Source organism: Nicotiana sylvestris, chromosome 6 (genome assembly GCF_000393655.2).
Source record: "Nicotiana sylvestris chromosome 6, ASM39365v2, whole genome shotgun sequence".
Classification (NCBI taxonomy): Eukaryota; Viridiplantae; Streptophyta; class Magnoliopsida; order Solanales; family Solanaceae; genus Nicotiana; species Nicotiana sylvestris.
In genome coordinates, this window is record NC_091062.1 from 75,716,540 (window position 1) to 75,733,670 (window position 17,131).

The window sequence follows — 17,131 nt, forward strand, 5'->3', positions numbered from 1 at the left end:
ACCTCGGCGAAGTAGTGACAAGGCTAGGACCAGACTCCAATAAACTTGTGCAGTTCATTATATATATATATATATATGTATAGCGGAAAAGAGATACATGAATAACCAGTCAATGCGGGAAGGGGAAACATGATGTGGGGGTGAATATAGTTCCGAATAGAAAGGCATCAAGTAAGGAAGGAAACAACATAACTAGAATATCAACAAGGAAGCAAAAATCAATAATTTGCACGACATTACCCTTCGTGCTTTTACTCTCGTTCTCACCAAAATAATACACGACATCACCCTTCATGCTTTACGCTCTTCCCCACCCAAACAACAATCACAAGGCAAATAGGGTAAGGAAATCTAATACCTCGAAGTAAATCAAATAACATCAAGTAATGAAAGAAACAACATAACTCGGATATCAACAAGGAAATCAGAAATCAACAAATGCACGACATCACCCTTCGTGCTTTTACTCTCGTCCTTACCAAATCAATCGTATCTTAATAATGTGCACGACATCACCCTTCGTGCTTTTACTCTCTTTCCTCACAATATAGTCAATGAATATCGGTACGGAATGGTACATCGTACGACACGACATCACCCTTCGTACTTTACACTCTTTTCTCACAATAGCAAACAATGCACGACATCACCCTTCATGCTTTATCGCTCTTCCTCACCCAAACAATAATCCCAAATAAGGGGCAAGAGATTAAACAAGTAATAATAATAGAAATCCCGGCAAGGGAATACAATTAAACAGCTAAGTCCCGATAAGGGAACAATATCAATAAATCTTAACATCCCGGCAAGGGAGATAATCAACAAAGCAACAAACATCCCGGCAAGGGAACAATTCAATAACTCTTTCTCTTTCTTTCATTTCTTACTGTATAACTCACTTTACCACTTGAGCCAATGCTCCAAAGGGTTCCATTTATCTCATATACTTTCACAATTTGTATTACCACTTGAGCCAATGCTTCTCGAAGTTCAAAGATCACAATTTCTTTCACATGCTTTTTACAACATATAGAAATCATCATTAAGGCATGAAAGATACAACAAGATCAGAATATCCGTAATATAAAGACTCACGGTCATGCTAGACACCAACGTATAGATACTCGTCCCCATGCCTATATGTCGTACTCAACAATTAGCACGTATCAAATAAGACTCAACTCCTAATCCCTCAAGCTAAGCTTAGACCAAACACTTACCTCGAAGCTTTGAACACCACTCAAGCCTCAATTATAGCTTTACCCCTTGATTCCACCATCAATCCGCTTGAATCTAGTCACAAGTTACTTAATTACATCAATAAGTGCTAAATGAATCAACCCCAATGCATGAAAATGAGTTTTCCCAAAGTTTTACCTAAAAAGTCAAAAATCACCCCCGGGCCCACGTGGTCGAAACCTGAGGTTCGGACCAAAACCCGATTATCCTTTCCCCCACGAATCCAAATGTATAATTTGTTTTGAATCGGACCTCAAATTGAGGTCCAAATCCCCAATTTTTGGAAAACCTAGGTTCTACCTAAAACACCCAATTTCCCCCATGAATTTTTTGATTTTAAGTTGAAACCATGTTAAAAGATGTTAATGACTGAAGAAAACTAGTTAAAAATGACTTACATTTGATTTGGAGAAGAAAGGTTGTTTGAAAAATCGCCTCTTATGTTTTTGGGGTTTTGAAAAGTGAAAAATAACTGAAAATCCCGTCTATTTATACCCCTCTCAGACTCTCACCACGGACCGCATAAAAAGGACTACGGCCGCGGAGCTCCACCGCGGACCACACTAAATGGACTGCGGTCGCACAGGCCTCCCTGAAGACCTGCAGTTCAGCACCCTGTGCGGACCGCACAAAGGCGACTCCGGCCGCATAGCCTCCACCGCGCCCTGCACAAAGGCGACCGCGGCCGTGTTGGACCCTCCGCGGTCGCACGCGATTTCTTGCAGACCGAAATAAAGGGTTCAGAGGCCTGCAACTTCCTGAACCTGCAACATTTGACTTTCTAAGCCTAAGGCATCCCAGAACCTACTCGAACTCACCCAAGCCCTCGAAACTCCAACCCAAGTATACAAACAACCTCAAAAACATCCTACGAACATATTCGTGTCATCAAATTACCAAAATAATATCACGAGCATCGAATTAAACCTCTAGATCAATGAAATTTTCTCAAAACTCTTTTAAACATCACATTTCTCAATTAAGGTCCGGATCGCGTCAAACGACGTCCGTGTTTAACCAAATTTCACAAGAATGACTCAAGCCATATATAAGACCTGTACCCGACACCAGAACCAACATACGGGCCCGATACCAACTCGTTCTAATCAAATTTCATTTCAATTTCCTTAGACATTTTCAGAAAAACAATTTCCATAAAAAAAATTCACTTCTCGGGCTAGGGACCTCTGATTCCGATTTCGGGCATAAGCCTGAGTCCCATATTTTCCTACGGACCCTCCGGGTCCGTCAAATCACGGGTTCGGGTCCGTTTACCCAAAATATTGACCGAAGTCAAATTTATTCATTTTAACATCAAAACTTAGCATTTTTCACAAAATTTCATATTTAAGCTTTTCGGCTATGTGCCCAGACTGCGCACGCAAATCAAAGCGACTCTAAACGAGGTTTTCAAGGCCTCGGAAGTACATAATGGGTAAGAAAATAGGTGATGACCGTTTGGGTCGTTACAGTAGACCCTAGATCAAACAACATAGAAACATCGCTATGACAGATCGAAACCATAGTTGTGATCACATCATCTAAAGCCATTGCCTCGGGTCTACCCGAAAAAGCAAAGCAACAGGCCTGATCGTTGTTGGTCGATCCCTCCACCAACTTGACCTCCTCCTCTAGGGCGACTTCTCACTACATACCCTCCCCTCTTGCTGACTAGGCAGAGATGATGTAACCGGTACAAGAATGTCACGACCAGAAATCCAACTAGTCGTGATGACACCTAACACAACCCGCTAGGTAAGCCAATCAACAACTATCCAATTTTAGTGAGATTTATTAAGAGAAGAAATGATAATAAAACTGATTTTATACAAAGAATTTCCCCAAGGACTGGTAGTACAAATCATGAGTTTCTAGGATTCAAAATTTACAAAGTTGGTGTGAAATAAAATACATCATCTGTTTGAAATATATATATATATATATATATATATATATATATATATATATATTGCTAACCTACTACATGGTTGTAGTAGGTTAGCATTGTATACATATTATTTGCCCAAGTTATCCCTGCTATTGCTTTTAAGTTTCTTGATATGTCATAGGTAATTATATCTTTTTACCAAAACAAAATAAAAAAAAAAGTTGCAGACAACTCCTCGTCATCATCCAAAATCCCTTTTCTCTCCCGATATGTCATAGCTCTTTTCTCTCTCCGATATGTCATAGATTCAGTTATCTCTTGGAAGAGAAGAGTGATTGAATAAGAAAAACCAAAAATAATTATTTTTCTGGATCTCTCAAAAATTTGTTGGAAAAAAAATGCAGCAATTATTCAAGATGGTTTAGATGGAGTAGCATTCTTTCTAGGTTTTCTTCATATTTTTTATGCATTTTAGAAAGAAATTATGCTATGGGAGTCTCAGCCTTGCAACAGAGCAATCAACTAAAGATGCTCATTCTAACAAAATGAAATTCAATTTGAAGTTTAGAACTGATCAACCTTGTAGCCTTAATTATGTGCTCAATTGTCAAATCTGATCTTCATATTTCAAATGTTTTGCGGTATTAAAATTTGAAGAATATGAAAAATTGAGAGAATTTAGGTGAAAAATATGGAAGATCTAGATTACGCTTCCAAATATGATGTTGAAAATAGAAGATGAAGCTCATATTTTTCTTCAACTTCATCTTTGCAAATAGACATGACCCATTTCCACGATTTGTTCTTCGACTATGGATAGATTAAGAAGATAAGAGAGGTGAAGGGGTTACGGGAAAGAATTCAGAAAAGTTGGAGTTTATTTTTGGAAAATGTAGAGATGAAATGTGGAATTTTGCAAAATGACAAGAATGTCCTTAAGTTTAATATAGTGGCAGTAAATAATGAGGGATAATATATATATATATATATATATATATATATATATATATATATATATATATATATGTATGTGTGTGTGTGTGTGTGTGAACAGATTAATAATTCTAAAGCTACCAAGAATAAGAGGAAGATGTGACTGGATCGCAGGTACATCTTCAATGCTAGCTCCCGCCATGTACAATAATATCAACCTCCAAAATCTGCACGCAAGGTGCAGAAGTGTAGTATGAGTACAATCGACCCTATGTACTCAATAAGTAACAAACCTAACCTTAGGTTGAAAGTAGTGATGAGCTGGGTCAAGGGTCCGAGTCCAACTCCTATAACCAGTCACAGTTCACAACAATATAACAAGAATGATATAAGAAAATAAATCGGGGATAAGACGCTCAACTTGTTCACAGTTACAGAAAGTATGAATGCTTTTCAAGCATAACATTAAGCCCCAAATCTTCCACCAAAAACACCAAAACATAAGAGTAAGTTCGAAAACTGCAATTTTCCCAAAATCCTTTCAACAATAAATAAGATATTTTATTTTTCAGATAGCATGAGAAAAGTACATCTCTATGCCTACATGTCGCTATGCAGGTGAAATCATGAATGTCACCAATACTGGTAGCGTGAGAAAATACATCTATATGCCTGTATCTCAAATATGCATGCCAAACATAATGCATCTCAGTGATGAAATCATGTACTCACACTCTCAGAGTACTCAATCTCATGGTCTAACTCACTCACTCATCATGCTCAATACTCAGCACTGAACAGGGCAGATCCATCCCAACCAAGCATAAATAAAACCTCATGCTCAGTACTGTATATGGCTAATCCAGCCCAGGGAAGATCCACCCCAAATATATAAATCAACTGACAGCCAGTCACTCAGTACTGTATAAGGCCAATCCAGCCCAGGGAAAATCTATTCCCAAATATAAATGATTCAGGCAAGATCCATGCCTAGGGAAAATCCATCCCCAAATATAAATGATTCGAGCATGGTCCATGCCCAGGGAAGATCCGTCCCTCAATATAAATGATTCAGGCAAGATCCATGCCCACAGAAGATCCATCTCTCAATATAAATGATTCGGGTAAGATCCATGCCCAGGGAAAATCCATCCCTCAATATGAATCAATCGCGCTCACTATGGCGGTGCAGACTCTAGAGGGGCTCCTTCAGCCTAAGTGCTATAATAAGCCATATCCAGGCATAAATAAATAAAAACATATTGTGGTGTGCAGCCCGATCCTATAAATATCACTGACAATCAGGCCCTCGGCCTCACTCAATCATCAATCTCTCCAGTCCCTCGAGCTCACAATGCTCATACTAAGCAGCCCTAATCAATGATAAGAGATGTGACAATACACACTAACAGAGATTAAGATGTGATATGAAATGACGAATAAGAGTTAGTACATAACTGCAATTTTAACAAAGAAGTCAACAACAAGAACGACCACTATGGGTCCCAATAATACCAGTGTTTAACCTAAACATGATTTCTAGCATCAATTACAGCTCAGCTGCTCTAACACATAGAGTGCAATAATAAGATAGCTACACAGTTCCATGGAATCGACTAAATCACAATGTACACGGTGCACGCCACACGCCCGTCACCTAGCATACGTGTCACCTCAACATAAATCACATAACACATAATTTGGGGTTTCATGCCCTCAGCATTAAGTTTAGAAGTGTTACTTACCTCGAACAAGCCAAATCCAATACTGAGCAAGCCAAACAATGCTCCAAAAATGCCATCTCGCGCATACCGACCTCCGAACGGCTCGAAACCCAATCCATATTGTGAAAATCACCTAAAATTGCCCAAAATCGGAGCTTCCCAACTCAAAATATGACAAAATGAACAAACCCTCGAAACTAGCTTTTGATGCCTTCAATGGATTTCTTGTAAAATTTCAGTCAAGTAAGGCTTTTGAATCACTCCATTTGACCTTATAATGAAGGAGATATGTTGGTTTTAATATTTGAAAATAGTGCAGATTTTTAAATACGAAGTCACTGACAATTTCATAATTAATCTGAAAATTTGGCAACTCATTTCTTAGTAAAATGACAATAAACTCCTCATACATTGTCCAAATTCGATGATTCCTTTTTTTCTATAGCCCCATAATTACGATACGGATTTAATGCTCCAATCAAAATAGAAATTGGAGCTCATTTGCTTAATGTGGTATCATTTATTCTTGAAGAAACAACGTCGAAACATAAAAAAAACGAGCTCAACACAATCCAAACCTATCTGAAACTCTCCCAAGCCCCTCGACACCCCGTCCGAACATACCAACAAGTGCCATAATATAACACGGACCTACTCGAGGCCTCAAATCACGCATAACAACTTCAAAACGACGAATCATGCCTCAAACAAACTTAATGAACTTTGAACTTTTAACTTCCAAAAACTCGTGCCAAAACATATCAAATCAACTCAGAATGAACTCAAATTTTTCACACAAGTCCCAAATGACATAACAAAGCTATTCCAATACCAAAAGCACAATCTGAACCTGATATCCTCAAAGTCAACTCTCGGTCAAACTTATGAACTTTCCAAACCTTTAAATTTCCAACTTTCGCCAATTAGCGCCGAAACCTTTTAGAAATATCCAAATGCAAATCCGGGTATATGCCCAAGTCCAAAATTACTATCCGGACCTAATGGAACCATAAAATCTCCAATCTGAGGTCAAACACTAAAAAGTCAAACTTGGTCAACTCTTCCAACTTTAAAGCTTCAATCATGAAATTCATTCTTCCAAATCAATTCCGAATTACCTGAAAAACCAAAACCGCTAATACACAAAAGTCGTAATACATCATAAGATGCTACACAAGACTTCAAATAGCTGAACGGAATGCAAATGCTTAAAACGATCGGTTGAGTCGTTACATTCTCCCTTACTTAAATATACGTTCGTCCTCAAACGTGCCAAGAGTCATTCCAAAGCCATCAAATCGTCGTTTAACCTTACCATGCACATACTTGGGGGTGATACCACATCACCCTATTCCATATAGGCCTGACAACACAACATAACTGAAGATCATTACATCAACATTAGCTTGTAAACATCAGAATCCAATTTCCAACATCCGGAATTCCCTACAAGGCCCAAACCTCGCATCTAGACACTTCATAAGTCTGAGCAAGCTGTACCAAGCCATAACCATAAACCAAGATGTGATCACATGACATACCACATGACTCACATACTCGTAGCAAAATTTTCGATCACAATAGCTGCTCAAAACAACCCAATACTGGTAAAAAACCTCATATCAAACAAAATCTCGTTCTAAAACTTCTGTACACTATTGATGATAAAAGAAACACACAGAACTCATAACCATTCATCATATCAACAAGTCATGGAACTCCCTCTCCTTCGACAAGAACTATGGAAAATTTCTAAGTTGACTTCCGATATTATTATTCCAAATATACCACAATCAGATTCAATAGCACCCATTCTAGGCCCGACTAACTCATCTTATTGTCACAACCCAAACTGATGGGGCGCAACGGACACCCGGTGCCCTTACTCAAGCGAGTACCAACGTAACATATCTTTCTCATTACATCAACATGGGTAAATAGGCTAGAAGGGCCGTATGAGGTAACAAGAATAAAATATGAGAGAACACTCAACAAAAAATGACCCAACCTGATATACTTACTTATACATATGTCGTACGGGCCTATAAGGCCAAAATAATCACTCGTACACTAAACATAGGCCGACAAGGCCATACAATCTTTCATACACATGACATATGTCTACAAGCCTCTAAGAGTACATAAACCTCATAAGGCCCGGACATGGTCCCGACATACCAATCAATACATGTCTAAAGCATACTTAACCAAATAAGCAATCCCGGAGCAAATGGAGCGCACCACTATCTTCCTCTAAGCTGATAGCCTACTTGAAGGACTCTCAACCTATCTATCGGGACCTGCGAGCATGAAATGCAGTGTCCCCAAGCAAAAGAGACATCAGTACAAATAATGTACGAGTATGTAAGGAATGAAAATCAGTAAACAATTGACATGAGAGAAACATAAAGTAAAAGACTCAACATGTATATCTGAATAGCTCTGTGAATCATTTAATAATATAATATCATGCATATGAGTATAAATGTCATACCATGCATGGGTATATGCGTTCATAACATTATCAAGCCTCTGAGGGCATCCCATCATATCATCTCGGACACTGTGGGTAAATCATCAACGTATACCAGCTGATCAGGTGATGGTGCGGTATATAACGCTGTAACCTTTTCCCATATCCCATATATATATATATTATATATATATATATATATATATATATATATATATATATATATATATATACACACACACATATATACATATACATATATATATATATATATATATATACGTGTATATAACGCCATCTGGTAATGGGTCAATATACATGTATCAATGAATGTAATACATGAAAAGTACGTTAATAAAATCTCTTGGAATGTCATAAGACCATTATGCCTTTGAGCAATATCATGAAATAAACTTTATTAACTTACTTATTTTCTAAGACCCATGAACAGATGATAGATGTTACATCCTGCAGTATTACGTTGATGTTACGCCCCGCAGTATTATATTATGATGATGTTACACCCTACAGTATTACATCGATGTTACACTCCGCAATATTATCTTACGACGATGTTACACCCTCTAGTATTGTACATTGAAAATTGTTGTAAGATAATTGATATCAGTTCAAGGACAAGATTATTTGAGATTATAAGTATTATGCTATTTCAAATAAGTGATAAGTAAATTCGTGAAGGTGAGAAGGTAAGTGAATCGAAGAAAATGAGTTTCGTCGAAGTTTGACAATTTAGGATAAATTACGGTCCGAGCTATAATACCCGGTATTTATGGACTAATACCATACAAGGTACCACATGACCGTGATAGTAAGGTGTATAAAATGTGTTAAAAGTGAATAGTATTTTAAGTAATTTGAGATAATTCTTAATTATGTGGATAATTGGTTAATTATTGGTTAATGGGAGAATTAACAAGTTAATTAAGAATTAGTGGATGATTAATTAAGGCTTTGGATAAGCCTTAACGTGGCAGCCCACTTATGACTCTTAAAGTCCATGTTATAAGGTGGCAAGTGAAGAAAGATTGGTAGCTTAATCATCAAAAGTGTGGGGCCCACACCTAAAGACTTAAAACCATGCTAATTCATTTTGTATCTCTACAAAACAATGGAAAATTTAAGCAATTCATAAAATGGAGATGCTTCTTTAATACTCTATGTTGCAAGGCTTAAAAGCTTCTTTAATTCACAAAATGAAGATACTTACATCTTCTAAATAATGGATGAGCTTCAGCAAGAAAATTCATGAAAGATTTTAATCAAATTCATTTAAGAAGGATATCATACGGATCTGCTATGGAAAATTGATTCAACAAAAATTCATACGAGACGACTTAATAATATAGCAATGTGAGACTTGCGATTCTATGGAAGTACGGTGTAATCTTTCTCAAGAATATCATACGGATTTTTCCTTACTCTGATCCGCTGTTACATGTTTTGTCACAATTGACGTGTGTTAGAGGGATTGCCAATTGAATTGGCTCAGGTATGTTAAGACTATCCCTTCTTTCTTTTGGCATGATCTATACGACATAAACCAAACGAGCAATGCACAATTTCCATAAATGACTCTATTCATGAAATACTAGAGATACTTATGTTCTTTATTCCACATGTATCATATTATTCTATCATCTGTTCATGGGTCTCATAAAATACGTAAGTTGATAAAGTTTATTCCATGATATTAATCAAAGACATAATGGTTTTACGACACTCCGAAAGATTTTATCGACGTACTTCTCATGTATTGACCCATGAACAAATGGCGTTATATACACGTATATATGTATATTTATGGGATAAGGAAAAAGGTTATGGCGTTATATATGCACCACCACCTGATCAGCTGGTATACGTTGATGATTTGCCCACAGTGGTCGAGATGATATGTGGGATGCCCTCAGAGACTTGATGATGTTATGAACGCATATACCTATGCATGACATGACATTTATACGCATATGCATGACATTATAAGTATTACATGATTCACAGAGCTATTCAGACATACATGTTGAGTCTTTTACTCCATGTTTCTCTCATGTCTTTTATTTACTGATTTTTATTCCTTACATACTCGGTACAATTTTTGTACTGATGTCCCTTTTGCTAGGGGACACTGCATGTCATGCCCCCAGGTCTCGATAAACAGGTTGAGAGTCCTCCAAGTAGGCTATCAGCTCAGCGGAGGATGTTGATGCGCTCCATTTGCTTCGGAGTTGCTTATTTGGTCAGTATGACTATGACGTGTATTGATTAGTATGGCGGGGCCCTGTCCCGACCTTTATGATATTATGTACTCTTAGAGGTTTGTAGACAGATATCATGTATAGGGATACTTGTATGGCCTTATCAACCTATGTCAACCTATGTTTTGAGTATAAAAAGGATCATGTCGGCCTTATAGGCCCGTACGTCATATGTATAAGTCGGTATATCAAGTTGAGTATTTCCTCATGTTTTATTCTACTTATCTCACGCTAGCCTTTGCATCTCATTTAGCTATAAGAGTATGATACGAAAAGATATGTTACGTTGGTATTCGGTAATGTATCGGGTGCCCATCGTGGTCTATTGGTTTGGGTCGTGACAATAGAATAATATGACATATGGGGAATCAAGAACATAAACATCTCTAGTATTTCTATGAATAGAGTTATTTATTGAAATTGTGCATTTGCTCATTTCGCTTGTGTCTTATAGATCATGCCAAAAGAAAGAAGGGATAGTCTATACCTGAACCGATTATCTTGACAATTCCTCTAACACACTTCTTTTGCAAAAACACGTAATGGCGGATCAAAGTAGGGAAAATTCATATGACTTCTTGAGAAAGATTGCACCGTACTTCCTTAGAATCGCAAAATCTCACGTTACAGCTCTGACCATTGTAAATCATGTATGCAATCTCTCTACAACGTGATGTTGTATCTTCTAATACTAGGGGGGGGGGTAAGCAAACATTAGCTTGAATTGCTAAAGTGAATATATTTATGCAATTCACGTGCAGAAGGCTAAAGAAAATGTTAACCTTGTTATGTACACTAATAATGTGACACCTTACTACATCTTATATGAGTCACTTAGTGGCTTTGTTAATCACTTCATGGGCTGCCACGTTGGTGGTAAGATCCATCAAGCTTATCCAATTCTAATTAATTATTAATTTATTAATCTCCCACTAATTAATAATTAACAAATTACCCATATAATTAAGAATTATCTCAAATTGAAAAACTTCGACGAAACTCACTTTCTTCGATTCGCTTACACTCTCACTTCACGAATTTACTTATCACTTGTTTGAAATAGCATAATACTTATAATCTTCAAATAATCTCATTCCTGAGCTTACGTCGATTAACTTACGATGAAATTTTAATGTATGAAAATACAGGATGTAACAACTCATTTTCGAGCTTATATTAATTTACTTATGGCGTACTTCCACGTACGAAAACCTGGGGTGTAACACTTATCAAATACAGCCGCCCTACTAACATGCCATACCAATAAAACTTTAAGCCATGCCTCGTCAAGTAATAATTCATTAAATTAATTATAAAACCTATGTAACGTATATAAAGGTTATTTTAATAATCTTAAAATATTAAATATGATATATTTTATAATTATAATACCGAATCACTAATTTCAACAGTATTAATACTTAATTCTTTATGTAAAATAGGTATTATTGATTAAAGTATTTTCAAAACATTCATTGTAAATTATTATGTAAAAATAAATTAGTTTTAAAAAGGAGGGTCAAAACTGGCCGTCAACAATCCCGGATAACATTTAACAAGAAATTACTTGAACATTATTTAGTCCAATCCCTGTAGAGACGATAACTTTCTATACTATCTTTGACATAGCACAAGCTTATTTTTATAGTTTGTTTGCCGCTCGTCAAATTTTGGCGCCATTGACGGGGATTGGAAATCAATAGTGTTCAAAATAGTTTTTGGTGCTAATTCAGGAACCAATTTTTTTATTTCGCGTTTTCTCGTCTGTGTGCGGGCAACAGGTTAAGTTCGGTGGTGTATGACCCGATCCTTATCCAAGAAATTGGTGCCATACGACCCATAATTAGATAAGCACTTGTGACAGTTGAGAAAGAAGAAAGAATCAAGCGGGTCATTCTTTGGGTAGACTTCGACTCAAGAAATGATGGTGCACCACGAAGTTGACGAGGTGAACTTAGCTGCAAGAGAAGCAGCATAACTGAGAGAAGTAGATGCATGGGACGCGGCTGAAGAAGCCCTTAGAGCTGCTGATGAGACTGTCGAAGTGGATGAGGGTTGAAGATTCAATCTAAATCGATCCTTGGTTGAAGACGAGTTTGAAAACGTGGCCCGTAAGACTGGGGGATCACTGGGAGTTTATGCTAGGCCGATCTATAACCAATGACAGTCGAGTGTGAGACCCTCACCCATTTATACTAAAAATGTTTAACTCAAGCAAGAAGTCATCCAACCCATTAAAAATAATTGCATCTTTAGAAGCAAACCAACGAAGATCCTAACAATCATTTGATGGACTTTGATAAGATCATGAACACTTTTCGTTACAATGGATCATCTCACGATGCTATCTGCCTCAAAGCATTTCCTTCCTCACTGAAGGATGATGCAAAACAATGGCTACAGAGTCTACCTACTGGTTCTATCCGTACATGGGAAGAGATGACAAAAGAATTATTAGATAAGTACTTCTCTGCTGCTAAGACAAGAAAGATGAGAAAGGAGATTCACAACTCCAATCAAGATGAGGTAGAAACCATGTTTGAGGCATGGGAATGGTTTAAGGATCTCTTAAGAAGAATCCTACACAATGGAATGGAATAATGGATGCAACTCCAAAATTTCTAGGATGGCTTAATACCCATACATCAAGAAAGTACCAAATATTGCAGTGGGAGGTCTGTTGATGAAGAAAACTCCAGAAGAAATTGTCAATCTTCTAAATAGTCTATCTGAAGGTACATATCAATGGCCTACTGATAAAGGTGAACGAAAGAGGTCAGCAGATGTGCACCAAGTAGAATCGTCTATTGCAATGTAGGCCCAAATAGCAGCTATTGCTAAAGATATCAAGAAGTTGACCTTAGCAAATGTACAGAGTGAGCCACAAGCAGTTTGTGATTTTGTAGAATGGGTCATCCAACGCATGAGTGTCAGGCCCAGCTATAGATGAAGTAGTAAATATTGTGGGAAACTTTGACAGAGGCAACTAACAAGGTGGTAATAATTTTAACTCCATGGTATAGAGGCACCTGAGTTTTTCGTGGAGTTCACTAAGTGGTAGGTTGAACTTGTGGCATCAGAATAATCCTACGCCTCAGGGATAAGGAGCTTCAGGTTTTCAGAATCAGCAAAGGCAGCTACACCAACTTCAATAGTCTAGTCTATCCGATATGGAAAATCTAATGAAGGCTTTCATTATTTATAGATTAGAGACTTGAAACTCATGGTACAACCATTCGAAACTTAGAGAGGCAAATGGGACAGATAGAGAAGTTATTCTCTAAGAGGGCTCTAGTAATCATTCCTTCTTATATTGAAAAAAATCTAAAAGAAATAATAAATACAATGTATTTGAGGAGTAGGAAAGTCTTACAGGATCCTATTGCAAAACAGAATGATGAGTTGACTAGAAAACAAAGTTAAGATTGTAGGGGAGCAGAGAAGTAATGAGAATCGAGGGGGTGAAGTGAGGGCAAAACATGAGGATAGTTGCAAGAAGAAGAATAAATATGAGGTTGCAACAAGAAAGAAGAAAGACAAGCAAAAAAGTAATGAAGAGACTGAAGAAAGAAAACATATGCATGCTTTACCTTTCCCTTATAAGAAAAGAAGAGAGAAGTTAGATAAACAATTTGGGAATTTTCTAGCAGTGCTTAAGAAGATACATATTAGTCCATCTTTCACGGAGGTCCTCTTTCAAATGCCAGCATATGACAAGTTCCTAAAAAAATTATTGTCAAATAAGCAAAAATTGGAAGAGGCATCGGTGGTTAAGATCAATGCTAAGTGCAATGCCATTCTACGAAATAAGCACCCTCAGAAATATGAAAATCCAGGGAGTTTCACTATACCTTGCTCTCTAGGAAGTACTAAATTTGAAATATCTTTGCGTGATTCAGGTGCTTCTATTAATCTTATACCTTTGTCTATTTTTAGGAAGCTAAAGAAAGGAATTGGGTCAACTAAATCTGTACTTGTGTCTTTGTAGTTAGCGGATCAGACCACAATAATACCTAAAGGAATAGTGGGAGATGTATTTAGTTCGGATGGATAAATTTGCATTCCCTATGGACTTCATTGTACCGAGCATGGAGGAGAATAAGGAGGTCACTCTGACATTAGGAAGACCCTTCTTAGATACTGGCAGAGCTATATTGGATATCAGGAAAGGTAGCTCTTGCTAAGAGTGGGGAAATGAAGAGTGGATGTAACAACCCGGCCAGTCGTTTTAAAAATTTATGCCCCGATCCCCTATTAACTACTTTCTCCATGTCTTTTTCTGCTATTGTGAGTTGCCAGGAGGAATTATTGGGAGTTTCGGAGAGTTTTGGGACACTTAGTCCCTAAATAAGAGCTTAAGTTTTGGAAATTTGATCGTAGTCGGAATAGTATGAAGACGGCGTCAAAATGGAATTTCGATGGTTCCGTTAGCTCCGTTGGGTGATTTTGGGTTTAGGAGCATATTCAGATGGTGTTTTGGAGGTCCGTAGCTAATTTAGGCTTGAAATCCCGAAAGTTAAATTTTTGAAGTTTCCGGTTCGATAGTAAGATTTTGATCCGAGGGTCGGAATGGAATTCCGAAAGTAGGAGTAGCTCCGTAGTGTTGAATGTGACGTGTGTACAAAATTTCAGGTTATTCGGACGAGGTTTGATAGACTTTTTGATCGAAAGCGTATTTGAGAGTTTTTGAAGTTCTTAGGCTTCAATCCGATGCTAAATTGGTGTTTTGATGTTGTTTTGAGCGTTCCAAAGATTGAAACAAGTTTGAATGATGTTTTAGGATTGGTTGGCATGTTTTGTTGAGGTCCAAGTGGCCTCGGGTGTGTTTCGGATGCTCAACGGGGCATTTTGGGACTTGTTGAAATTGCAGAAAAATTGCAGCAGCCCAGTTCTGGTTTCCTTCTTCGTGTTAGCGAGTAGGGTCTCACGTTCGAGAAGAGGAGCTGGGGGAGTTTTTTTGTGCTTCGCATTCGCGAAGCTGGGAGGTTTCATACCTACGCGTTCGCGATGGTGTTCCCGCGTTTGCATAGGAGGAGGAGGCTGTGCATCGCGTTCGCGTCCCGTGTATCGCGTTCACGATGAAGGAATCTAGATCCAAGCGAATTATTGCTTCGCGAATGCGAGAGGCCTTCCGCGTTCGCGAAGAAGGAATATCTGGGCAGTACTTAAATAGCCCATCCGCAACCCTTCTTCATTAATCCACCATTTTTGAACGGGATTGAAGCTTTTGAGGGTGATTTTTGAGGAAACCAAAGGGGAATCACTTATAGGTAACATTTTTGACTTCATAACTCATTTATATGTGATTAAAGACCTAATTAGTGGTGAAAAATTTGGAAAAAATAGGTAATTAGGGCTTGAGAATAAGAGACCTTAACATGGGTATTTGAGGGGTCAATTGAACTCCGATTTCAGTGTTCTTTTTATGTATAGACTTGTGAGAGTACGAGGTTTCTGAAAATATAAATTGCACCCGATTCCGAGATGTGGGCCCGAGGGGCGTTTTGGTCATTTTACCTAATTTCACGTATTAGCTTAGAATTTATTTGTAGAATCAGTTACTTGAAGTGTTATTTACACTATGCAATTGAATTGAATAGAATTGGGCCATTTGGAGTCGAGTACTCGTGGCAAGAACGTGGTTTCAGGTTAACTTTTGAGCCGGTTCAAGGTAAGTGGCTTGCCTAACCTTGTGTGGGAGACATTCCCCTTAGGATTTAGTATTGTGATAATTGAAATGCCTTGTACGTGAGGTGACGAGTGCGTACTTGTGCTAATTGTTGAAAAAACATGTTTTAACTTAAGTAGCTTAAATTGTGTTTTCCTTTCTTGCTTACTCTACATGAAATTTAAAACTACTGTTAGCTTAGAAAAACATGTTTAATTTACTTAATTGCTTTATTGTTTAAACTACCATAATTGTATTATGTGAAACATGTTAGGTTAGAATTACCTATTTTACATGGTACGAAATTTAGCTTAATTGAGTATTCCTTGTGTTGTTATTATGTCTTTTACTTTGGGACTATGGGACGGCATCCCGGGAGATCCCCTGTACATATTGATGATTTGAGTTGAGGTGCGGGATGCCGAGAGATCCCTAGCACGTATATTGATGATACCAAGAGATCCTCGGGATACCAAGAGATACCTAGCATATATTGAGGATATCAAGAGATCCTCGAGATACCAAGAGATCCCTGGCATGTATTGAGGGTACTAAGAGATCCTCGGGATACTGGGAGATCCCCGATTATTGTCTTTGAGAAGAGTGGTATTCCTGGTGACTGTTTTCTGTTTCTGTTTCAATTGTAGTTATCCTTATTATCCTATATTGATTCTTATGGTTATCTTTCAACTGTATTGCTTTATCTTATACTGTCACATCTTAAATTTTATTTAATCTCAGTAGGGCCCTGACCTTCCTCGTCACTACCCGACCGAGGTTAGGCTTGGCACTTACAGAGCACCGCTGTGGTGTTCTCATGCCCTTTTCTGTGCATGTTTTTCATGTGCAGATCTAGGTACCTCTACTCAGATTCATCACGATTGAGACGAGGCACTTGTAGAGACTCCGAGGCATATCTGCCGCGTCCGC

The 17,131-nt window shown here is 37.8% G+C and overlaps 1 protein-coding gene across 1 annotated transcript; it reads left to right on the forward strand.

Moving 5' to 3' along the window:
- Positions 1-12,840: 12,840 nt before the first annotated feature.
- LOC138870789 (uncharacterized) lies at positions 12,841-14,521 on the forward strand. The gene is made up of 3 exons (XM_070148628.1): positions 12,841-13,059; positions 13,352-13,409; positions 13,944-14,521. The coding sequence occupies exons 1-3, from the start codon at positions 12,841-12,843 to the stop codon at positions 14,519-14,521; spliced, it is 855 nt and encodes a 284-aa protein (XP_070004729.1).
- The last annotated feature ends 2,610 nt before the right edge of the window (positions 14,522-17,131 follow it).

Coding starts and splice junctions, on each gene's coding strand:
- LOC138870789 (XM_070148628.1), top strand. CDS start 12,841: ATGAACACTTTTCGTTACAATGGATCATCTCACGATGCTATCTGCCTC. Junction 13,060..13,351: donor ACAACTCCAATCAAGATGAG/GTAGAAACCATG, acceptor ATTGCAATGTAG/GCCCAAATAGCAGCTATTGC. Junction 13,410..13,943: donor GACCTTAGCAAATGTACAGA/GTGAGCCACAAG, acceptor TGAGTTGACTAG/AAAACAAAGTTAAGATTGTA.